Source organism: Exophiala viscosa, assembly GCF_022695815.1.
Source record: "Exophiala viscosa unplaced genomic scaffold EDD37scaffold_1, whole genome shotgun sequence".
In the NCBI taxonomy this organism is placed as follows: Eukaryota; Fungi; Ascomycota; class Eurotiomycetes; order Chaetothyriales; family Herpotrichiellaceae; genus Exophiala; species Exophiala viscosa.
Genome location: NW_026944353.1, coordinates 1,279,698 through 1,301,686, shown reverse-complemented (window position 1 = coordinate 1,301,686; position 21,989 = coordinate 1,279,698). Strand labels below are relative to the sequence as shown.

Genomic DNA, 21,989 nt, shown 5'->3' with positions numbered 1-21,989 from the left:
CGATCTCAAACTCACGAATGCTGCAAGACTGTTGCGTGGGGAAAGCAGGAAGGGAAGGAAGCTGAAAGGGAATCAGGCTGAGAGGGGACATGAATTTACTAAAGGTCAAACATGTTGCGCGCCACGTCTGAGCCGCACATGAATCTGGCCAGGCCACTCAGGCGTTCAGGTCGAAGCATCTGAGGCTAGCGAGGCTAATTAGGGTGAGGGTGAGATAACGAATGAACGTGGGATGAATTTGTCTCGCGCATGAGATGATTCGCACCCACCTACAAGACGATTCGAGAGGCTGGATTCCGGAGCTGCAGCCTGAAGGCACGCAAGGCAAGTATCCTTGCCTAGGCCCTGGGGCCTGAAAACGACAACGAAGGCGTCGGATCACAACGCGCAAAGTCTGCGCAACCAGAGAAAAAATTACAAACAGTGACCATCGGGGTGTACCTCTATGTGCAAGTATCCTGCCGCCGCTCACGAGGGCAGGCGCGATTGAACTAGGTGAACAACAACAACCGTTGAAACAATGGAAGTTACGCAAACTTGAGGGGTAGAAGTACAGCATAGAATGTAGGCAAGTGCGAGCTATATAATTGGCGGCGCACACCTACTGTAAGGCATTCGATAACCCTTAATAAATAAGTTAAGCCTTGACAGCCTCCTCACTGGAGGCACAGGGGCTGATAATTTAATGACGGTCTCAACTCGTCAATTGCTTTCAGCACATTTTGTATATTCCAGTATTGGGTCTAGTTTCAAGGCGGTATGTTCAAACGTGGAGTTTGGTGTTCATTCAATGATCATCAAGCAGATGTTTTAATGCTCAAATACTCAGCTAGAATCGATTTCCGCTATCAATAAGACACCATGAACATATTGTTGGAAGGAAATGGTCCATTAGTAACCCTTCTTCTCAGCGACATCAAAGCCGTTGTCCTCATCAGGGACGATAACAAGATTATCCGAACGGAAAGGATCAACCTTGACATCCCTAAATTTGCGAGCGGAGACGTGATTCTCAAAGAGAACATCAAGATCGGCGTATGTGAGACCCTAAAGATCTGTTAGCTTCTGTGCGCTTGCGTGACAGGTCCTTGACATACCTTTGGCTCTGGAAGACGGAAATAAGTCCAAATAAGTCCAAGCAAGTTGAGGCCTCCCCAAAAGAAGCAGGTCTTTCCACGCCAGCCCCAGGCAGTAGGATTCATCATGCGCGGTTGAAGGGTACCAATAACGATACCCATGAGGTTGTACACGTTTCGAGATAAGACAACCGTCTTGATACGGAGACGGGTGGATGGAATTTCAGCCACAAGGGAATAGCAGACCGGACCGACAGTGAAGTCGTAGACAAAGGTCAGGATCAAGATCAATGCGCCAGATGCCCAGCCGATAGAAGTCGACAAGGCTGGGACACCAAGTCCGCCAAGGGCCATGAGGATGATGAACATGACTACTTGACCCCAAATGTAGAGGGTGCGACGACCGAAATGAGGCATCAGAAACCAAGAAAGGACGGTACCGCAGAAGCCCATAGCACTTTGACCAACACCAAGCGAGTAGGCATTGGCTGCAGTGAGACCAGCTTGTTCCATGAAGTAAGTACCCCAGCCAATCATCGGAGAGCCAGATGTTTGTTGAATGAGCCAGGTAATGCAGGTTACCTCCGTTCGGCGAAGGTCGACGCCTTTGAAGCAGTCGAGATAGGTGGTACCTGAGGTCTGTTGGATCTCGAGCTCATTGGTGTGGATTATCATGGCGAGGGTGTCTTCGACGTTGGATTCGGTGTTCCTTTTGGAAGTGAGCTTGGTCAGGGCGGCACGAGCTTCGTCGAGTTTACCGTGACGGACCAACCACCACGGTGACTCGGGAGCAAAGAATGCGGTCAAGGCGATTGGAAAGGGCCAGATCCATTGAATTGAATAGGGTACTCGGTATGCCCATTCGGTGTCGGTGTTGACGAATCCCTTCAGAATTCCAGCAGCAAGTAACTGACCAATGACCCAGCATAGATTGACATAGGTGGTTAGGTATGGTCGGAGAGGTACAGGACACACCTCGGCAGCGTACGTCGTGGTCAAAGTCTGAAACACGCCCCAAGGCAAGCCAGAGAGGATGTACCCGGCCAGCAACATCCTCACATTGACGGCGAAAAAGGTAATGAAGATACAACAAGCGATGAACATCAACGCACCGATCATGGTCCAGCGATAACCGATCCTTTCGGACACGATACCGTTGATGAAGAGTCCAATGATCTGGGCGGCCGCAGTGCCGTTCGACAGAGCAGATTGCCAGGTAGCTGTGACCTGATATGTTCTGGCGCCGTCCACGACGCCGGCAAAGGTACCGTATTTCTTCTGGAAAGCCGGATTACCGAAAAAGTTTCCAAGCAGGTATGTGTCGTATCCCTCCATGATGACCGCAAGTGAGAGACAGAAGGAGAACATGATCGCCTTGGGATATAGTCTGCACCCTTCCACGAAGCCCATATGGCGTTCGAGATTGGCAGCGGTTTGAGCATCGGCAGTCAGCTCGGCCAAATTGGGCACAGCCACGGACATCTTGCGAAGGGTGTCATCCTTCTGGTTGAAGACAGTATCGCCTTGGGTTGCGCCAATTACTGCGGCAGGGACGATGGACGACCTTCGTCGGGTGGTGTCGTAGGTAGGAGCCCCCATGTTGGCTGCATACTGGGAGACACTCATGTGACGGCCTGTACGGCCGGGGCCGCTCTCCTCGTCGTGGGCGTAACTCATGGCTGTAGTCTCGTGCCGCCAAGTAGTAGTTGGAGCAGACCGAAGAGTATCAGCTACACCACCGCCAGGTCTGTGATGGACGATCTTCCAGTCCCAAGACAGATCTATGACCGGAGATTGTGTGTTGAGAAGTCACATTCAGTCGGGGGGTCGAGGGTGACTATATACACTCTGTCACAGTGAATCGTCCTGCTCTAACATTCAAACAAAACATAAATGACGCACGACTCGAGAGTGGGAGAAGTAGATGTCGACCTATGATAGCGGACAGAAGTGAGCCGAGGGAGAGTATGCCACCGTCCTGACCAACCTATCATGATTTTGTCTTTGACGGAGTTGAGGTCATAGCTGGGTTGAATCCTTCAAGTCGGCCACAATTTAAGCGTATGTTCTCGCGAAAGGCCGAAAGTCAGGCTTTGGATGGCCAGTAGCAGCAGCAGCCGAGGCACCTTGTGGCAGCACGACAGAACGACAGAAACGCAAGCATAAAGCTTGAAGCATAAAGTCTTCCCCAATGTGTGGAGACACAGCCGAAGCAAAAGAAGACGAGCTTTGCCAGTTGGCCGGGAGGTCCTACACTGCCGAAAAAGGCTGCGCGTGGGAGTATCCGGTGGAGCTTCTCCAGCAAAAGGACTCCCTCCTCCTGGACGCCACGAAGCTAGACATCCATTCAATTGAGCGAGATTTGGCGAGGTCTGCTTGTCAAACCCGTCTAGAACTTCACGCAGCCTGCTGATCAAAGTGTCCCGACCCCGCACCCCCAGCATAGTCCGTAGGCGAGCCCACTTCCAGGAACAAAAAGGCACAGTCTGGATTGGAGACCACCAGTTTCAGATTAGGCGGTAGAACATGCTTGCTCAGTACGGCATAGGATTAGGCCTTGATGCTGTGGTAGGATTTCAGCCCTGTTCAAATATATGCTGGTCTAATGGTTCTGATGCCGTGGTTCGCATGACATGGGAGATGCTGTCTATCCGAACTGTGTCACCTTTTGTGGAGACTTCTCGCCGCCTCGGTACCCGAGATCTGGCTACCCTTTAGTGATACAGCGAGCTGGCCTTCGTATCGACGGTCGTGCTTCTCATCTCCAAGGAGTCTACGCAGTCTTTCCTATACGGGACCGTGCGTCATTGTGTCGATCTGGGGTTGGACAAAGATAATCCTTCCCAAGCGCAAATATACTGGGTATGCGGAGAAAATGAATCCACAATCCCGGGGGAGTCTGCCACTGACGCAAACAGCTCGTGCTTTTCTACTCTGCATTTGGTGACTGGATTCTGGTCGACCCTGGCGATTGTACATGAGATGACTTGAATGGGCATCTGATCGCTTCCACAAGCCGAAATGGATCTTCCTCATGTACGTACTCGGCGAAATGGTCGCTTTTGTTCCTCATGTATTGCGCAACTTCAGGGCCCTTTCCCGGCGCTGGGGAAGCTCCCATGGTACGATGCATTTAGCGTTGAATCGAACGACCTGTTGCGGGGTCTGCGATTGTTGCATCGAGATCTATGTGTGTCGCGAGCCGTCATTTCTTCTTCCGGGTTGAATAACGATAGAATCGCCGAGCTTGAATCCGATGTCTCGTCGAGCCTAATTGCCTCTGATCACCGACGATCTCATTGAAAGCTGGTAAGGCAGACGCAGTGAGTCTTGGTTGGCGCCCAGCTCGACTAATCATGGGTTGCGTGAGTGGCTGCGAGGTGTCGCACCACTAAGGCAATGCAGCAGTCCAGCCATGTAGCACTATTATGCTTCTCATCTTGTAGCGATGCGTGGCGTGATAGGCGTGGTCACGATATACAGTGTTTCCAGACCAAATATTCCCCAGTCGATTATGCATATCCACATCATCGCGCGAAGGTGGAGATATGGGGGAAGGATTGGGGCTAAGGATCTGCATACGTCCCGGATACACTGGCAGTCGGGGCTGAAGGCGCACGAGAAATGAGGCGGCAGGACGAGGTAGTGGGAGATATTCTGTAGCCGGTGCGGGAATACAATAGTGTGACCGAGAATACCGCCGAGACACATGGCGACAAGTCGAATGCATAACCTAGGCTGTTCAAGTGTCATCATTGATGGTATGGTCACCAGACACTTCGATTCTTCGATCCCATTTTGTCACAATTTGGGAGATCTGATCCGTACGCCAATGCTGTGATGTAGCCGCAGTCATGCTTTTGTGCTCTCATAAGACAGCGGCGGAATCCTTCTATTTCTAGATCTCGCAGGATCAGTCGTCCGATCTTACTCTAGTATGCAATCGTCGTCGAACCCTCTCTAGGAGCTGGCGAGGCCCAGACTCAGCTTGTCGCCAGAATTCGCGCTAAAACTTCGACAGAAGGAGCTGCTTCGAGTGTGTGCATCTGTGCGACCTATTCATGTTGGGCGGTGGCAGTTAGACAAGATGCTGCTCGTGAGATTGTCTGCAAGTTCATCCTGTTGTGAGGTGAGGAGAATGGCATTCCCCGGACCATCAAGCCTGTGCAGCATCATCACCATTGATCTCCAGCTTTGACATGGCATCTCCAGCGGTCTTGCCAACCTCGACCTCTTCCTTTCCTTTGCCTTCAACCGTACCATCAGGATCAGTCTTGACGTTTGCTCCGCCAGGGTACCTTGAACCCTTATCTTTGGGCTGCTTTTTCTTCTTTACAGGCTCTGCAGGAGGGTAGGCCTTCTTCTCGATCTCCTGCCACTCGGGCGACGCCTGGAAATCGGCTTGGATCGGGGCCAGCAGGTCGACTAGAGCAACAGTAGCGCCTGCCTTGAGCAGCTGAGGTGTCAGCTTGTCTATCCGGTAGTCCTCCTTCAATGTCTCAATATCATGATAAACCAACGATTCTCCCTCTCCTTCTCGTCGCTCGCACACGAAGCGCCCTTTGCCTTCCGGATCGCGTAGGGAACTGATTGGAAGCAAGACATATTCCACAAAAGAGATGAGACCATTTCCCTCAACCTCTCCTGATGCTGCGTAGGCTTTACGCAACTTCTTCTTGACTGCATCGGCGGTATCAAGGATATCGATTTTGGAATCGGGATCCGAAGCAGACATCTTGCCGCCAGCAAGACCTGGCACCATGGGATTCATAAGATGTGCTCGCTCTTTGTATCCGATCTTAGGTAATGTCTCCTGGGCAAGAGCAAAGATCTTCCGCTGGTCGACTCCACCAAACTGCGCATCGACTCCGAGGTGCTGCTCGTCCAGTGCCTGCATAAGGGGATAAATCAAGCCAGAGAGTGTGGCGTTGTCCACCTGCTTGACCACCTCTGCACCCGCCTTCTTGGCATCATGTTCGGTTACCACACTGCTCAGTCGGAAAATGTCCATAGTGTAGTCTGCGCTTAGCTGGTAGGAGGAGCCCAAGACGAATTCCAGCTTTTCTAAGCTGACTCCGACAGCCTTCAGTAGTGCTTGAATGATGTATTTGTAGTACTCTGCGCGAAATTTGACCAGGTCAATAGGCGCTTTGAGGTTATCGAGGAAACCGTGGATATCAGCTAGGAGGATCTTGACTCGACAACCGGCTCGTAGAAAGTGTGCAATTTTCATCATGGGAACGAAATATCCGCAGTGAGGTCTACCCGTTGTAGCTGTTCCCCAGTAGATGACCAATGGTCTCTGCTCTTTCAGGATCACATTCTCGAGGATGTCTTCGTGCAGGACTTCTTGTAATTGGTCTTTGATGAGTGAGAGCTTTTCTTGCGGATTCAACTCTCTGCCAGCCATGATGGGAAACAACGAGGTCAGGAAGGTGCGTTGGACCAGCGCAGATGCAAAATGCCAAAGTTTGAGGTGGTCTATTTCGAGAGTAAGTCTGTCCAGGAAGTAGTTTTGTACAGGTTAGCAACAATTGAGTCAATGTGAATGTGAGTCAAAAAAGATCATGGACAACATCATCCCGCAGTCTGCCCGCAGCGCAGTGCAGAATTTGGCCGCACTTCAATTCACCCCCTTTACCCGCCAATCAGACGCGTTCAATCCGACTAAACACCACTTAATAAACAAAACAATCCCACTACCCTCTCTACCAACATCGACAACTTGAACTCCTGCACAACCTTTGTACTGCTTTCTTCTGCGCAGAACCTTCAGAAAATACTGTATCAACACATACCTCTTCACCTGCACCCTTTCTCCCGCCGTTCTCATTCCTCGTCCACAGCAACTAGACAATAGAGACCCCCTGTCTTCCCCCTAGCCCTCCAGGGGCCTCGACGCCGAAAGTGACCATTGTAGCACACTTCTATGCAACGATAGCAACCATTACACCGAAATGGAGAATTACCAAAAGATAGAAAAGATTGGTGAAGGTGAATGGTGGTCACACCGCACAATTGACCACAAACTTACCCTCACTAATAGGAACCTACGGTGTTGTATACAAAGCCCGGGATCTTTCCAATGGCGGACGTATTGTTGCGCTCAAGAAGATCCGGCTGGAGGCAGAAGATGAGGGTGTTCCTAGCACAGCCATCCGCGAGATCTCTCTACTGAAAGAAATGAGCGATCCCAACATCGTACGTCTCTTCAACATTGTTCACGCCGATGGTCACAAGCTGTACCTTGTCTTTGAATTTCTGGATCTTGATCTCAAGAAATACATGGAGGCCTTGCCCGTGTCAGACGGCGGGCGTGGTAAAGCACTCCCAGAGGGATCGACCATGGATATGCAGAGACTAGGCTTGGGCAAGGACATGGTCAAGAAGTTCATGGCGCAACTCGTTGAAGGTGTCCGATACTGCCACAGTCACCGCATCCTGCACCGAGATCTCAAGCCCCAGAACCTTCTCATCGACAAGGAAGGCAACCTAAAGCTAGCTGATTTCGGTCTTGCCCGTGCTTTCGGTGTTCCTCTGAGGACCTACACCCATGAAGTAAGCAACGCCAAATCGCGTATTTTCTGTCCCTCGTGTCATTGACCAACAATTCTAGGTTGTCACTTTGTGGTACCGTGCACCCGAAATCTTGCTAGGCGGTCGACAGTATTCTACTGGAGTGGATATGTGGTCTGTTGGAGCCATCTTCGCCGAAATGTGTACTCGAAAGCCCCTTTTCCCTGGTGATTCTGAAATCGACGAAATCTTCAAGATCTTCAAGTATGTCTTTCTGAGTGGCTGGCCCGACGCAGAGCTCGGTCCACGGCAACTGTTCTACGATGCTAATGTTAATCTAGGTTGCTCGGCACCCCTGATGAGACAACTTGGCCAGGCGTGACTTCGTTTCCCGACTTCAAGACCTCGTTCCCTAAATGGCGACGCGAAGCTACCAGCAAGATAGTCCCCAATCTTGAACCAGCTGGGCTCGAATTACTGGATGCCATGCTCGAGTACGATCCCGCACACCGCATCTCAGCCAAAGGAGCCTGCAATCACCCATACTTCGCCGCTGGTTCTGCAGCGTATTCGGCACGTACAAATGGCGCGCCACGGACGAATGGTTACCATTGAGATGCTAGACTGCTAAAAGCACACCCAACGGGATCTGCGGCACGAACGGCGTTGGACTTGACTTGCGTTGAAATGGAATGATTTATGCATTTGGGCTTGGGCTTGGGTTAGAGAACAGGCAATGATTCAAGATGGCATTGACATGGTGTTCATGACGGTCTAGGACGTTTCTATTTTGTCCTCTTGTAGCGAGGTTGACCTTTGGTGACAGGCGTCCCTGGAGACTACCAACTGCTTCTTTGCGAACCGGTTCATCGTGAGTGGTGACGGTGCCTGGACGGGAGCTGGATTGCGGAAAATGTGCGAAAAGCGCAATAGTGACCAGGCACACAAAATGCATTCACGGTTTGACGCAGGCAGAATACATAGGCTCCTGTTGTGGGTTAACTCACTGCTTTTTCTGTTGTACAATGCCTCTTCAGCCTGACTATACAAGTAGCCCCTATGCAACATGCATGCGCGAAACTTTCCAACCCGCGAGATATCTTACGCCCTAAGCTTCAACTTTGTTGTATTGCCCCTATTCCCGCAAGACGGCTCTGTCAGTCTTCGGTCTTCCTCTTCTTGCTCTGGTGACCATTCTTTCCATTCTGCGCGTGCGCTTTCAGCTGTTGACTAGCCTCCTTGAAGAACTCCGGTGGCTCAAGGGGGTGTTGTCCAGTCACGTCATGGAACGCGGTGGTAGAGATGTAGTTGGTCTTTCCCTCGCGGACGAGCGAGTAGTATTCGAGGAGGTATTGCAGTTCAGAGGGATCCAAGTCGGACTGCGCTTGGAGGACCTTCTTCGCTTCGTTCCTGCGAACGGATGTTAGCAAGTGTCCTTGCACCACTGAGAGTGGACGACGTACTCGGAGATGTCCTCAAATTCGAGTTCTTCGCCTAGACTTTGACTAGCTGCTGTTGCAAGTTCTTTGCCCGCGCAGAGCAACGGTCCTGTTTGAGCGTGAGTAGGAGGGGGCTTCGTAGCTATTAGGCTATCATACCGGTCAAAACCATCAATTGGCCCCGATGCTTGTCGCTGAAGCCGTGCTTGCCTTTACCGGTCAGAACATTGGCGGCCACGTTGGCTAGATCCTGCCTCTTGTCAGGACAATGTCAGCGTGTGTCGGAAACACACGTACTTTGATGGCCATGGGTGCGAATTTGTGACTCTCGCCAATAGGAAGCGGGATGCTCTTTTCTTCCAGCAATTGAGGGGCATAGAGCAGGAGATTCTCAGCATAGAATCCGGGGCGAATAACGACAGGCGAATGACCAGTCTCTGTCGATGTGTCGCCTTTGCTAGCCAACACGAGGGTCTCAAGCTCGATGAACTCCCGAAGACGTGGCTGTTTCTGTGGATCTGCGAGGTCGCATCCAGCGGAGCTGATGAAGCAGACGTTTGGTATGTTGGCTCGCTTGGTAGCTTCGATGAGTTCCTGAGTGATTTCGACTTTGTCTTGATGCGCCGGTGGGATCAGGCAGACGGTGTCGGCGCCGGTGGATTTCATAGTGTTGACCATCTCCTTCATCCTACCCGGCTTGTGAGGCACGATCTTGACGCCCATTTTGGAAAGGTCTTTGGCATGCTGGGATTGAGGCTTGAGTGCAAGGCCGGTGATAGTGCCGACTTTCTTCTTGAGGTTATCATGACTGAGAATGAACTCAGCGATGGAGTACCCTGTGTGGCCATCGACGGCGGTGATGCAGATGTTGCGTGACATTTTTGGTCAGAGTGAATCAAGGACAGGGTAGTGGTTAGTAGGAAGGAGTCTTGTAGGGAAGAGGAGTAAGGTAGATGAAGGTCGTCGAGACAGGTGGTACTCCGAGACTTTTACCTTGGTTTCAATTGAGTATGACACACGTAAAGCAACTGAGAGTCGTCATGGTGACGGACTCTATCCAATAGTCAAGCATATACCTGCATTCTACCGGACCTTTGGTTGCCAGTTGTTCGGATCTGTGACAAAATCCTCTCAGCCTCCACAGCAACTAAAGTACGGAGAGTATATCTTGCATTACAACATGACTTGTACAGTTCCCCGATTTGTGAAACCTCACGTAGCCCTCATAGCATCAAAGGTACTGGTATACCCGTCGAATGAGAGACAGACGGCCTGAAAAAGTGCGGACACCTGGCTGGACGTGCCTGAAAAAATAGCATAAAGCTACTCCACGATTGCCAGATTCGCGGAGAAGAAACATCGGAGGCGCATTCCGGTGCCTGAACGTCATTCGAGTACTGAGGAAACTAGAGGAAATTGAATCCACAGCCAGCCTCATCGCTGCGGATCAGACTTCCGGGGGTTTAACGTCATGTTGGACCTGACAAAGAATCACCCTTATTACGCCTTGAGTAAGAAACTCAGTTTAATACCACATCTCTGGCGTTACACTTCGGTTTCCAGGTTGATCACTTGAGGCAAATACAGCAAGCCGACTTGATTCAACATGCCTGAGCACTACATCAACCCGGCTAGGCCAAAAATCCGCTTCTCACTGCTAGAATGTATCGCAATCGGTATGGGTGCCGGAGTGGTTGGGGTTGCAACGTAAAGTGCAATTGTCAGATGCGAGTATTATATGCTGACAGATACACAGTATGACACTATTCGAAAAAGCTGAGCAGGCCCTCACTCACAGACCGAATTCGGAGGTCCCAGGCAAGACGCTGTCGCGACTGTTCAATCTCAACTATGAATCTTCGCCATTCGCGATCAATCAGTGAGCTTCATTGTACCTGTTCTCGTAGACTGAGCTGACATGAATTGCTCGTGAAGTACCATGCATTGGGGTCAGGGAATTCTGGCTGCTGGGATCCGCGGCCTGATGGCATACAATGGCATTGTTGGACCATTTGGCAGTTTTCTTTTCATGGGCGTGAGATTACTCATCGACCAGACCCTCGAAAACGCGACTGGTGTTGGCACTCTACCATGGTACGACAAGTTGTCCGCAAGTGAAGATAAAGCTGACATTGGCATCAGGACATGGCCAGTAAACGAACAGATCATTGACCTTGTGCACAAAGCTGTTTTTGCTTTCACGACCGGATATGTGGCTGACCGATTGATCCTCGGAGAAGCACCTAATGCTTGAAATGCTTGCAGCATCGGGAGCTGAGAATTGAATGTGGCAGCAAAAGCTCAAGATGTGGTCAGGCGTAGAGATGCCGTATTTGACGAGAACATCAGCCTCACCGCGAGCAGCGGTGGGTGCAGGAGAAGTTCAATGGACGAGAGCTGAATATCCTCAAATTGAGAATGCTGTAGGCTAGGCTGGAGTCATGTGCCCACCTTGGCTGACTTTGAAACGAGGACTGTACCTCGTATGGTGTTGCAGGCCGCTCATAACTGGCTGCCTAGCGTAGAAGAAATAGTACTGAACAAAGAGTGTTGCATGTGGTCACCTAGAGTCGCGAGGTGCTGCACTGTATCATCGACCCCATGGAGTCCAGATACCAGGGCTCGACACAAGGGCATCGTCTGCGTGGCTTAGCCCGAGCGAAATAGATCGTCAAAGACGTGTGCGGTCACTTTTATGCTGTCCCTTGTCGAATCATCACCTTTAGGATAACATATAGGTTCCTAGGGACTCTGGTGATGGTGTGAAAAGGAGGGCGCCCTAGGTCGATACCAACTAGAAGGCGCCCCCGGAATTGCTTGGCATTAATTGATCAGGCTGGCCGTCGGTTGCGCGTTCCTGCGGCTTCTAACTTAAAGTCGTGAATGCATCTGTGTCTACAGAATCATACAATCAATTGACCTTCTTATCCTCAAACTCTTACAAGCAAATCAACTGCCCCAACACCGTCAACATGGGCTCAGATCCTCAGTTCACAAAATATCCCAACCTTGTACTCGCCCAACACATTTTTTCCCTCGCAAACACTCCAGAGACTGCACAAGCAACCTCATTAAGCTACCTCCAGAATGCAATCAAAGACAACAAGATGGCGCCACTATATCGGCACTTAGCCCATCCTGCAGAAGGCGTGCTGAACACAATTGGCGAAAGTACAGCGCAGACGACCGCACCACCTCCCCGACTTGCCAGCCGAAGAGGTTCGCTCGTGTCGAGCAATTTATTACCACCTAGAAAAGCTGTACCATCCGGCATCCTCCCCTGGGACGAGTCTCTTTACGAAGAGCTGAAAGCTGATAACGAGAAAGAGCTGGAGGGTTTCCAGAAAGAGGAAGAGGAAGCTGAAGAGAAGGCTGGAGAAACAGAAGTACAAGCGGCCCGGAGCAAGCGTGCCGAGTTCTGGGCTCGAGTGGGCGACAAGGTCAGCAAGATACACGACGGGACAATCGTTCAGACGGCTAATACGTGTGTAGGACAAAGCTATAGAGGCACTTGAGAAAGTCTTCGACAAGACGGGTCCTCTGGGGACCAAAATCGACATCGTGCTGGCAATCATCCGAATCGGACTCTTCTTCAACGACAAAGCTTTTGTCAAAAAGCAGGTTGACCGCGCAAATATACTCGTTGAGAGTGGTGGTGACTGGGATCGAAGGAATCGATTAAAGGCATACAAGGGCCTCCATCTTCTCACCGTTCGTTCCTACAACCTCGCCGCGCCTCTCCTGCTCGACAGTCTGTCCACCTTTACCAGCTACGAGCTTTGCAGTTACTCGTCGCTCATCGTATACGCCGTTCTCGCAGGTTCGCTATCACTGAAACGGGTTGACTTCAAAGCCAAGGTTGTTGATGCGCCAGAGATCAAAGCCATCCTGGGCAACAATGAAGAGAAGGCTTCTGGGCAGGACGAAGAAATGAAAGACGTGTCTGCATCGACGGCAGAGCGTGCAGCTGGTCTGGTCAATGTGGCTTCCCTTGGTTCCGGTTCAGCATTCGAGTCGCAAACCGAGGCGCCTGTGGATGTTTCGTCGCTGGGCAAGCTGGTGAACAGCTTGTACGGCGGCCATTACCAAAAGTTCTTCTTTGCTCTGGCTGCGGTGGAGGAGAGCTTCTTGACACAGGACCGCTACCTGTACGAGCATCGTGCGTGGTTTGTCCGCGAAATGCGCCTCCGAGGTTATCAGCAACTTCTACAGTCATATCGAGTGGTGGGTCTGTCGACCATGGCACAAGCCTTCGGGGTCAGTGTGGATTTCCTGGATAAAGATCTCGCCAGATTTATCGCTGCTGGACGCCTTAGTTGCACAATCGACCGAGTGCAAGGGACTATTGAGACAACCCGGCCAGATGACAAGAACAAGCAATATGCAGATGTTGTGAAACAAGGTGACGCCCTGATCACCAAGCTACAAAAGTACGGGCAGGCTGTAAGACTACGTGGAAGTGAGAGAGCTTAGGTGGACCTCTACTGGCTCGAAGTTCGAGGTGGCTGGTTTGAGCGGCATGCATAAGCATAAACAAAGGCATCAGAGCGCAAGGTGTTCCGGGCAGAGTTGAAGGCATCAATATCGTCGTCAACATACATGTGCATCCGCGGAAAATAGACCTCTGCATCGCTTATCAGTGATGCTTGAGTCGAATAAGAAACGCCCTGGACGCATCTCGTCACCCATGCAAAATGCCAGGGCTATTTGTTCCAATAAATTCCTCGGCTTGAATACCCCCACACCCTGGACTCTTGCGATAAGATAGAGAGGAGGGGGCCCTGGTAACCTGGTGAGTACATGACGGTATTCGTATTTTTATTGACTCCATGTAGATAGCTGTTCACGCTCTTACGCATAGCTTGCTACAGATCGTGTGCTCATTTTCTTGTCCCTCCGGATGATAGCGAAGCTATGAAGCATAACCTACATTGAGCTCCGATAACGGTTCGTGCTTGCCTACTAGTCAATCCCCCACACAATTCTTTGGTCCTGCAGAGAAAGGCACTCGCTGCAAATGTCGAGGGCTTCTGTCGTGCTTTCGAGGGCTCAACTCTTCTCTCTGGAACTTGCTACAGCTTGCAGATCGATATCGCCGAGTACAACACCACGTCACACGTCGGCATCACACCGACGTATCACACCAGGTACGAAAAAGCAATGCGCATCTACATCTCCGTCTTCTGCCCATGCCTTGTGACTCATCATTCCCGTCTTTGCTTCTGCTCGTATGATAACTGCTAGTCGACCGGTTATATAACGATAACTAACATTCGTCTTGTATAGCCTGTTCTTCCTGTCTTGCAACCTGGTACCCTTCGAGTCGCCGCAACATGTCGTCGTCACCAGGCCTGCGCAGTTTAAATATCAACAATATCAATCCACATGTGAAGGCGGCCCAGTACGCTGTTCGAGGAGAGCTTGCAATCAAATCAGAAGAACTACGCATAAAACTGAAGGAAGATGCATCTCTACCCTTCGACTCTGTCATATCTGCGAACATTGGCAACCCTCAACAACTTGACCAGAAGCCTCTCACGTTCATCAGGGAAGTGCTTGCCCTAGTGGAATACCCGAAACTGTTGGAAAATGAAGAAGCACTGAAGTCAAGTTTCGGCTACCAACAAGACGCAATAGACCGTGCCAAGTGGCTACTGAAAGAGGTGGGTTCAGTAGGAGCATATTCCCAGTCTATGGGCGCCGCAGGAATACGCCAGTCTGTGGCCAACTTCCTTGAGAAGCGTGACGGTTTCGCGGCAGACAAGAAGGATATATACTTGACTGCTGGCGCCTCGGCAGGCGTACACACCCTGCTACATGTGATCTGTGCGAAACCCGAGACTGGCATTCTCACACCTATACCACAATATCCTCTCTACACTGCCACATTATCAATGCTGGATGCTCGTTGCGTCCCTTACTACCTGGACGAGACCCATGGTTGGGACACCAGTGTCTCTGGCATGAGAGAAGCGTATGAAAAAGCGACCAGTGACGGTACAGATGTTCGTGCTCTTGTTGTCATCAACCCGGGAAACCCTACAGGAGCTTCACTGTCAGAACAGGACATTGAAGAGGTCATCAAGTTCGCTGCTGAGAGGAAGCTAGTGATATTGGCGGATGAGGTCTATCAGACAAACGTCTTCATTGGAAAGTTCCACTCTTTCAAGCGTGCCTTGCGGGTGATGCAGCGAAGGGACCCTGGCGTTTATGACCACGTCGAGCTGGCCTCTCTTAACTCGGTCTCGAAAGGTATGGTCGGTGAATGTGGCCATCGTGCAGGCTATTTTGAGCTGGTAGGATGGGATGCAGAGGTCCAGGATCAGATCTACAAGCTCGCCAGCATCATGCTCTGCCCGCCCGTAATAGGGCAATGTCTGCTGGAGATGGTGGTCAACCCACCAAAAGAAGGCGACCCTAGCTATGAAAAGTACCACAAGGAGTACAACACGATCAAAGATGGTCTGCTAGAGAGGGCGACTGCACTGTATGAGGCCTTTGAACAAATGGAAGGTGTTGAGGTCGGTGAGCCACAGGTATGTAACTGACCATGGTTCGTCACTGGGTCTCTGCTAATTCTTCCCAGGGCTCAATGTATCTCTTCCCTACGTTGCACCTCCCAGAGAAAGCGCAGAAGGCGGCGAAAGAGGCTGGTAAGAACCCAGACGACTTCTACTGCCTTCGCCTCCTCGATGCGACAGGTATCTGTGTCGTGCCAGGATCCGGTTTCGGTCAAAAGCCAGGAACGCTACATTTGCGGACAACGTTCCTCGCTCCGGGAACAGACTGGGTAACTCGGTGGACAAAGTTTCACAAAGATTTTATGAAGGAATACAGCTAGGTACGCACCCGCAAGTTGAGGGAAGAACAGTACGGGCGCGACTCATATGTGAGGCTGAAGGTCAGAGCATTTGATGGTGGTTTGCAATGGCTAGCTCGCAAGCATCTGAAGTATATCTTATGTGCAGGCTACGTGGATCATCTTGGTCACAGTCCAGAATCAAGAGGAGGCAGATTTATGGTAAAACTGACGTTAAGGATATCTCACAAACTGAGGCGCGCCGGAAATCGATATGTTCCCTTGGTGATGAAGAGCCTTTTGCACATGTTCTACTGTAACCTCGTCAAATGCAGGCCAATCGCTACCGATGCAGAGTAAGCCAGAAATTGGCTTATATAAGACGTGGCCCCTGGGTCCCACAGCCCTGTTCGATTTGAACCTTCATCTGGAAAGGTATCCGTATCTAGACATGCTCTGATATCAGGGCAAGAAGATGGACGCACCTCAAACCCAAGACTATCGTCCACCAACCCATGTTTTGATAACGACGTTTCCACCGCACCAAATTCGTCCGGGTCGTCCGCCCCTTTCGGTACGTCAAGGTTTCTCTACCAAACGTCCCGCGGTCTGAGGACTAGATCCCGACTATACTTTAGACAGTTTCTGGACGTTTCTAAGCCGCCTTTTCGATGAAAACACCCCACTCTAACCGGAGACATATGGCCACAGGCACGGAACGCTTTTACAAATCCTCGGTAGAGTATTGCCGGTGCAGTGCGGCCAGGGTTCCGCATCCGTGCACCCCAGGATCCATAAAGGGTAGGCATATATAGAGTTCATCTCGGGTCAAGCTGGCCCGCGGCTATACCATAGCACAGCACAGCCTACAGGTAGGAAGCTTCTTGATCAAACCAAAGGCGAAGCACCAGTTTATACGTCAAAGTAAACAGCTTCAACCCCGTTCTTCTATATCACTAAAAAAATTGGGATATCCGAAGCAAGCAAGGCACGATGGTCCAACTCCCCAAGCTCTCACCACCAAGCTCGAAGCCCGAAGCCGAGGTCGATCCAGAATTCGCTCCGCTCATCGATCAATGCAACAAGGACTTCGGAGCACTATGGGAGCTACCGCTCGCCGACTTCAAAGCTGCGTGGTTGGCGTCGCCGATAGCCCTGAGGCCCGAAGTTCCTTCAATTGATGAGATCGATGTGCAAATCCAAAAGGCGCCTGTGTCGGACGGCACTGAGGTCGAGATCCAAATTTACTCGCCTAAAGGTTCTCAGGAGGTCTTGCCGCTGATGTTCGTCACGCATGGCGGAGGGTGGGTCGTCGGGGGCCACTCGATTGAGGAGAGTGTGAACCGTAGCGTTTGTGTCAAGAGTAAGGTGAGGGTCGTTTCTGTGGATTACCGCATGTATGTCGCCAGGGTTCTTCTGTGATGCAACGGAAAGCTGACCACCGTCTCGCAGGGCTCCGGAGTACAAGTTCCCATACGCGGTGAACGACTCGTGGGATGTGTTGGTCTGGGTACGTCTGCCACGATCTAACTCGATGTCTGGTCGGAGGTGATTCATGCTAATGGGATGATCGTAACATGCAGTGCCAGAAGAATGCGGAAAAGTTGAGGATTGATCCGCATCGCATCATAGTTGCGGGAGGGTCTGCCGGTGGGAACCTGGTAAGGCAGCCTGACGGTACAGACTGGGTGGATGGGATGCTGACTATGATTGAACCAGGCTGCTGTTCTCGCTCAGAAAGCTAGGGATGAAGGCGTCAAGGGCATTGTTGGGCAAGTACTCAATATCCCGGTGACTTGTCATCCAAAGCTCTTTCCCAAGGACAAGTATAAGTATACGAGCTTCGATGTGGACAATTTTGACGCACCGATCATCGATGCGGCGAAGATGGTGTGGTTCTGGGGTAATGATATGCGCCCCGATAAAGCGCGGCTATTGTACTGACGCCGGATGTTTAGATCAATACTTGGATGAGGTGAAGCCCGATCCGCGGCATAGTCCTTTGGTTGCCGAGTCGTTGGAGGGACTGCCGCCGGCGCTGGTACAAGTTGCTGGTACGTCTAACACTGACTTGAGCAGCTGCTATGTGGATTTGTGATGCTGACAGGCAATGTAAGGCATGGATCCACTCCGAGACGAAGGCCTGGCATACGCTGAAGCATTGAAGAAAGCCGGTGTCGATGTCGACCTCAAGTTCTATCCTGGTGTGCCGCACGGATTTAGCTTTTTCCCATCGGTGGCCAAGGTGAAGGATTATAACGAGAACGTGGTAGACTTCGTTAAGCGCGTCATATGAATTGCAAGTACGCTTAAGGCGTGTCAGAATATATCTGGTCCTTCGCCAGCTTGTAAATCTGGACAAACGCAGTCGTCGTATGGAGTTCCGAAACCAACGGTACAGCGTCAAGTGAACCAAGAAGGAAGAGATCGCACAATGAAGGCTTACTTTTGCTCTACCATAGTGATGGATTCTGCTGAAGCCGGTAGTCATAGTTGAGTCTATTGACCGTTACCTGGCTGTTGTTCCTACCGCTCCTTCTGCTGCTCCAATTCTTGCTTGGCTCGGGGATTCTCCTTGACAATCAATAGTTTGCCCTGGGATATTTGCCACAAGGTGAAGCCCAGGTTGACAAAGAACAATATGATAAGCCAGACGAGTCCTATAGCAGTCATCACGCGGAAGAATGGCGAATCCATCTCGATGCTGAACTGCGACAGCGAAGTGATCAACGTTCCCACAGGGAAGATAGCGCTATTCCAAGCAGGAGTCCAACTCAGCTCCTTTTTCACAGCACGCTCGATCATGCAAATGAATGCGACGATCAACCAAATTGTAGCCATGCCGGAAAGCAGAAACGCTAACAATATGCACGCAACCTCAAGCGGAGCAGCTGATGTCTCTGTCAAGAATGTTCCTTTGTTATACCCCTTGAATCTGCCGTATTGATGAGCTGCAGAGCCCAGAAGTTGCAAAGCAGCAGCAGACTGCCCCATGGGGCCCACGAGGAGGAACATCCCAGCACTTTGCTCAGGTGCAGGCCAGCCCTTAGCAAATAGCTGATGCACAATCATCGTGTAGATAATCAACCCGAGGAAGATTCCGACCCCAACAGACCAGAAAGAGAAGATGATGACCGGTACCGCCATTCTCGCGGAAATGTGGCTCGAGAAACTGGAGAGGAGGCCACCAACTGTGGCTAGAGTCGAGACACCGACAGTGGGAATAAATACCATAGGTGGAAGTGACCGGTCCTTGATTGCGTGTCGACGGGTGATGATGATAAGAACAAAAACAGCCGTGGAAAGCACCCAGGCCGCGCCGAACCACCACATGACATAGGCAACGATGGTAAATGCATGCGAACCCCAATGTGCTTCGCTGATAATCAAGGAAACGAACGCAGTGACTGTCAGCCACGCGATAGGCCAGCAAGCAAGCAGGCCCAGATCAGGGATGTTTTCGCAGATCTCGTTGTAAGGTTGCCCTCGGAACATTGCGAAGCGAAGGAGCATCACCACCGAGAACATGATGAAGAGGATGAAGTCGATCATGAATGCTATTGTTGACAGCACAGGTAGCCCGTTGAACTGGTAGGGAAGTTGGTGCATCAGAATAGCAATAATGCCAGCATTCATGCACCAGGAAAACCTGAGATCTGGTCAGCGTTTCATACCCAGATAGAAGTGATCATTCGTGCTGTGCTTACCATATTGGTGAGAAATCCTGTACCATAGCCCGAAAGGCGCTTCTCTTAAGAGGCTCGCTGGTTTGAGGTTTCCTTTCGATATCAGGGCGACCATGCGCTCCATTGTTGCCATTGGCATCGACCATGTCTGCGCTGTTGGATGGAAACGAGGTGGCAACGTGATGAAACAGTGAAGAGAGACCGAAAAGCGATCCTCGTGAAGCAGCTATATTCGCAAACCTTGGTCCGGCCTCATAGATAACCTGACAACATGACGCCTTCAATAAAGTCATGTCGTAAACCTGATGAGCTTTGGATATGATCCACGTGTTGGCCCGCGCGTGGGTCTGGCACTCAAGTTACCTGTAACACCCCATGAGGAGACCCAGCGCCTGAAGGCTCTGAACAGCCATGGTGGACAAATACCGTCTTGTGGGGAATGGGACGGCGCAATATTGCATGGGCCAGGACGTCATGTTTGCTCTCGACGGCAGGAGTCGATATGTTCAAATAATGTTGACGTAAGTCATGCCTGATGATTCCGAGAATCCCGAAAGCAGAGCCTTCCCTGCTCCAAGCTTTTGCCGGGATTGCTATCCGGGTGGTCGTTCTCCAGTGGAGAATCTGGAGAAGGGCAAGGAATCTTTGGGAATAATCAAAGCAGGATGCAGTGACGTCGGTACAAGGTATTATAAAAAGTTATAAGCATTTCAACCACGCGGTCAACGGGAGATGATATGTATAGCCTATCTAACTTAGATGTGTTTGAGGGACACATGAGTCCAGCCACCTCCTCACTGCCAAGTTGCCAACAGCTCCCCCAACGCACAGTAGTCCGGGCGTTGGTGAATCCCCCACACACGGCAACCCAATCCGGCATCGGCGACGGCATGAACGGCGTTGACCCCCGCATCACCCCAGGTACATAGTGTTCATGATAGCATTGTTACAGCAATCCAATTACTTTTCCTGCATTCCCAAGCAAATATAATTTCATACTACCACTAACTTCACCATGTCCGACCTCATCCACGGCCTGGAAGTGGCCAAGCACAAATCCCGCGAGTCATGCTGGGTCATCGTGCAAGGTAAGGTCTACGATGTGACAGAATACCTCGACAAGCACCCAGGCGGCTCAACGATCCTGCTACAATATGGCGGAAAGGACGCCACAAGCATATATGAAGCCAACCACCCCGAAGGCACGATCGAGAAGCATCTGCCCAAAGAGAAGCACTTAGGCCCCGTCGACCCAGCCACAGTGTCAACGCCCAAGAATCCCCAAGTTACACGGGACTTGGACAAGACTCCCGTTATTCCTCTCTCGCACTGTTTGAACCTGGACGATATAGAGAAGGCCGCCGAACGTCTCATCAAACACAGCGCCTGGGTATATTTCCACTCAGCGGCGGACAGTCTAGGCGCACTCGAGAACAACCGCGATGACTGGAAGAAAATCACCCTTCGACCACGCATCATGCGTAACGTGCACCGCGTGAACATGCAACGCACGATGCTCGGCCAAAAGTCTCGACTACCATTCTTTATCGCGCCAGCCGCCCGGGCCGGCCTCGTCCACGAAGACGGTGAACTATGTCTAGCCCGTGGCGCCGCCAGAGCCGGCATCCACTACTGCCCCAGCACGCACTCGACAATACCGCACGCCGATTTGGCCAAGTGCGCCGCCGAGATCCGCGGATCCAGCGAGTACGGCGCTCAATTCTTCCAACTGTACGTCGCGCACGAGAGGTCACTGACGCTCGAACGTATCGCCACGGCGCGGAACAACGGGTACAAAGCGCTGTTCATAACGGTCGACAGTCCTGTCGTCGGCAAGCGCGAAGAAGATGAGAGGTACCGCGCGGAGCTGGCCACAGCCTCGGGAGACGATTCGGTCCTGACAGAATGGTACCGCCCATCGACCAGCGAAGACGGGCCACCACTGCGTGGCCACCACTCATCTACCCTCAACTGGGATGATTTACCGTGGATTCGAGAAGCGTGGGGGAACGCCGGCCCCATTGCCCTGAAGGGCATCCAGACGGCCGAGGATGCGGCGCTGGCGGTGGAATACGGCATCGACGCAATATACCTGAGCAACCACGGCGGACGGCAGTGCGACGACGCACCCAGCGCCATCCGCACGCTGCTGGAGATTCGCAAGTTCTATCCCAATATCCTCGGCAAGGTAGAGATATACCTCGATGGATGGGTGCGACGGGGCGCCGACGTCATCAAGGCTCTGTGTCTTGGTGCCAACGGTGTCTCGCTCGGCAGACCATTCATGTATGGCGTATCCATGGGTGATGAAGGTGTGATGAAAGTCATACAATGTAAGTTCTCGACGCAATGTCGACCTCGGAGAAGAGCAACGCTAACCGCACCATCTCAGTGTTGAGCGAAGAAATCGAAACAACAATGCGCAACATGGGTGTTGCCAGCGTCGATCAGCTCAATCCATCCTACGTCAACA

The 21,989-nt window shown here is 51.5% G+C and overlaps 10 protein-coding genes across 10 annotated transcripts; 6 read left to right on the top strand and 4 right to left on the bottom strand.

Moving 5' to 3' along the window:
* Window positions 1–852: 852 nt before the first annotated feature.
* EDD37DRAFT_22469 (MFS transporter) lies at window positions 853–2,934 on the bottom strand. Its single transcript, XM_062810457.1, has 2 exons — window positions 1,098–2,934; window positions 853–1,047 (listed from the first exon to the last, which is right to left on the bottom strand). Exons 1-2 carry the CDS (start codon window positions 2,751–2,753, stop codon window positions 892–894), a joined length of 1,812 nt encoding a protein of 603 aa, XP_062674728.1. The 5' UTR covers window positions 2,754–2,934; the 3' UTR covers window positions 853–891.
* Window positions 2,935–5,019: 2,085 nt separating this feature from the next.
* On the bottom strand, window positions 5,020–6,662 carry EDD37DRAFT_22458 (tyrosyl-tRNA synthetase). The gene has a single exon (XM_062810452.1). It carries the CDS (start codon window positions 6,484–6,486, stop codon window positions 5,233–5,235), a length of 1,254 nt encoding a protein of 417 aa, XP_062674727.1. The 5' UTR covers window positions 6,487–6,662; the 3' UTR covers window positions 5,020–5,232.
* A 31-nt stretch (window positions 6,663–6,693) lies between these two features.
* EDD37DRAFT_22118 (cyclin-dependent kinase 1) lies at window positions 6,694–8,287 on the top strand. The gene is made up of 4 exons (XM_062810417.1): window positions 6,694–7,070; window positions 7,123–7,634; window positions 7,693–7,856; window positions 7,934–8,287. Exons 1-4 carry the CDS (start codon window positions 7,034–7,036, stop codon window positions 8,205–8,207), a joined length of 987 nt encoding a protein of 328 aa, XP_062674726.1. The 5' UTR covers window positions 6,694–7,033; the 3' UTR covers window positions 8,208–8,287.
* Window positions 8,288–8,648: 361 nt separating this feature from the next.
* Window positions 8,649–10,086, bottom strand: EDD37DRAFT_22112 (uncharacterized protein). Its single transcript, XM_062810416.1, has 4 exons — window positions 9,329–10,086; window positions 9,191–9,281; window positions 9,056–9,140; window positions 8,649–9,002 (listed from the first exon to the last, which is right to left on the bottom strand). The coding sequence occupies exons 1-4, from the start codon at window positions 9,908–9,910 to the stop codon at window positions 8,750–8,752; spliced, it is 1,011 nt and encodes a 336-aa protein (XP_062674725.1). The 5' UTR covers window positions 9,911–10,086; the 3' UTR covers window positions 8,649–8,749.
* Window positions 10,087–10,509: 423 nt separating this feature from the next.
* EDD37DRAFT_22179 (uncharacterized protein) lies at window positions 10,510–11,401 on the top strand. The gene is made up of 4 exons (XM_062810419.1): window positions 10,510–10,738; window positions 10,788–10,910; window positions 10,967–11,125; window positions 11,174–11,401. The coding sequence occupies exons 1-4, from the start codon at window positions 10,638–10,640 to the stop codon at window positions 11,283–11,285; spliced, it is 495 nt and encodes a 164-aa protein (XP_062674724.1). The 5' UTR covers window positions 10,510–10,637; the 3' UTR covers window positions 11,286–11,401.
* A 602-nt stretch (window positions 11,402–12,003) lies between these two features.
* EDD37DRAFT_603754 (26S proteasome regulatory subunit N7) lies at window positions 12,004–13,504 on the top strand (the record flags this gene model as incomplete). Its single annotated transcript, XM_062814679.1, has 2 exons — window positions 12,004–12,471; window positions 12,524–13,504. The coding sequence occupies 2 exons, from the start codon at window positions 12,004–12,006 to the stop codon at window positions 13,502–13,504; spliced, it is 1,449 nt and encodes a 482-aa protein (XP_062674723.1).
* A 272-nt stretch (window positions 13,505–13,776) lies between these two features.
* EDD37DRAFT_22195 (alanine transaminase) lies at window positions 13,777–16,279 on the top strand. Its single transcript, XM_062810424.1, has 4 exons — window positions 13,777–14,178; window positions 14,318–15,567; window positions 15,618–15,872; window positions 15,933–16,279. Exons 1-3 carry the CDS (start codon window positions 14,049–14,051, stop codon window positions 15,870–15,872), a joined length of 1,635 nt encoding a protein of 544 aa, XP_062674722.1. The 5' UTR covers window positions 13,777–14,048; the 3' UTR covers window positions 15,933–16,279.
* Window positions 16,280–16,731: 452 nt separating this feature from the next.
* On the top strand, window positions 16,732–18,241 carry EDD37DRAFT_22128 (alpha/beta hydrolase fold-domain-containing protein). Its single transcript, XM_062810418.1, has 6 exons — window positions 16,732–17,227; window positions 17,283–17,340; window positions 17,414–17,491; window positions 17,550–17,733; window positions 17,789–17,884; window positions 17,948–18,241. Exons 1-6 carry the CDS (start codon window positions 16,824–16,826, stop codon window positions 18,124–18,126), a joined length of 999 nt encoding a protein of 332 aa, XP_062674721.1. The 5' UTR covers window positions 16,732–16,823; the 3' UTR covers window positions 18,127–18,241.
* Window positions 18,242–18,356: 115 nt separating this feature from the next.
* On the bottom strand, window positions 18,357–19,662 carry EDD37DRAFT_644617 (voltage-dependent anion channel; the record flags this gene model as incomplete). The annotated part of the gene is made up of 2 exons (XM_062817530.1): window positions 18,357–19,479; window positions 19,538–19,662. The coding sequence occupies 2 exons, from the start codon at window positions 19,660–19,662 to the stop codon at window positions 18,357–18,359; spliced, it is 1,248 nt and encodes a 415-aa protein (XP_062674720.1).
* An 822-nt stretch (window positions 19,663–20,484) lies between these two features.
* On the top strand, window positions 20,485–21,931 carry EDD37DRAFT_615324 (FMN-dependent dehydrogenase-domain-containing protein). The gene has a single exon (XM_062815593.1). The coding sequence runs from the start codon at window positions 20,532–20,534 to the stop codon at window positions 21,912–21,914; it is 1,383 nt and encodes a 460-aa protein (XP_062674719.1). The 5' UTR covers window positions 20,485–20,531; the 3' UTR covers window positions 21,915–21,931.
* Window positions 21,932–21,989: the final 58 nt, after the last annotated feature.

Coding starts and splice junctions, on each gene's coding strand:
- EDD37DRAFT_22469 (XM_062810457.1), bottom strand. CDS start 2,753: ATGAGTTACGCCCACGACGAGGAGAGCGGCCCCGGCCGTACAGGCCGT. Junction 1,048..1,097: donor TCCGTCTTCCAGAGCCAAAG/GTATGTCAAGGA, acceptor ACAGATCTTTAG/GGTCTCACATACGCCGATCT.
- EDD37DRAFT_22458 (XM_062810452.1), bottom strand. CDS start 6,486: ATGGCTGGCAGAGAGTTGAATCCGCAAGAAAAGCTCTCACTCATCAAA.
- EDD37DRAFT_22118 (XM_062810417.1), top strand. CDS start 7,034: ATGGAGAATTACCAAAAGATAGAAAAGATTGGTGAAG. Junction 7,071..7,122: donor GATAGAAAAGATTGGTGAAG/GTGAATGGTGGT, acceptor CCTCACTAATAG/GAACCTACGGTGTTGTATAC. Junction 7,857..7,933: donor GAAATCTTCAAGATCTTCAA/GTATGTCTTTCT, acceptor ATGTTAATCTAG/GTTGCTCGGCACCCCTGATG.
- EDD37DRAFT_22112 (XM_062810416.1), bottom strand. CDS start 9,910: ATGTCACGCAACATCTGCATCACCGCCGTCGATGGCCACACAGGGTAC. Junction 9,141..9,190: donor CCAATTGATGGTTTTGACCG/GTATGATAGCCT, acceptor ACGCTCAAACAG/GACCGTTGCTCTGCGCGGGC. Junction 9,003..9,055: donor GAATTTGAGGACATCTCCGA/GTACGTCGTCCA, acceptor ATCCGTTCGCAG/GAACGAAGCGAAGAAGGTCC.
- EDD37DRAFT_22179 (XM_062810419.1), top strand. CDS start 10,638: ATGCCTGAGCACTACATCAACCCGGCTAGGCCAAAAATCCGCTTCTCA. Junction 10,911..10,966: donor TCGCCATTCGCGATCAATCA/GTGAGCTTCATT, acceptor TTGCTCGTGAAG/TACCATGCATTGGGGTCAGG. Junction 11,126..11,173: donor GGTGTTGGCACTCTACCATG/GTACGACAAGTT, acceptor CATTGGCATCAG/GACATGGCCAGTAAACGAAC.
- EDD37DRAFT_22195 (XM_062810424.1), top strand. CDS start 14,049: ATGTCGAGGGCTTCTGTCGTGCTTTCGAGGGCTCAACTCTTCTCTCTG. Junction 14,179..14,317: donor ACACCGACGTATCACACCAG/GTACGAAAAAGC, acceptor CGTCTTGTATAG/CCTGTTCTTCCTGTCTTGCA. Junction 15,568..15,617: donor TTGAGGTCGGTGAGCCACAG/GTATGTAACTGA, acceptor AATTCTTCCCAG/GGCTCAATGTATCTCTTCCC.
- EDD37DRAFT_22128 (XM_062810418.1), top strand. CDS start 16,824: ATGGTCCAACTCCCCAAGCTCTCACCACCAAGCTCGAAGCCCGAAGCC. Junction 17,341..17,413: donor CGTGGGATGTGTTGGTCTGG/GTACGTCTGCCA, acceptor CGTAACATGCAG/TGCCAGAAGAATGCGGAAAA. Junction 17,492..17,549: donor GGTCTGCCGGTGGGAACCTG/GTAAGGCAGCCT, acceptor TGATTGAACCAG/GCTGCTGTTCTCGCTCAGAA.
- EDD37DRAFT_615324 (XM_062815593.1), top strand. CDS start 20,532: ATGTCCGACCTCATCCACGGCCTGGAAGTGGCCAAGCACAAATCCCGC.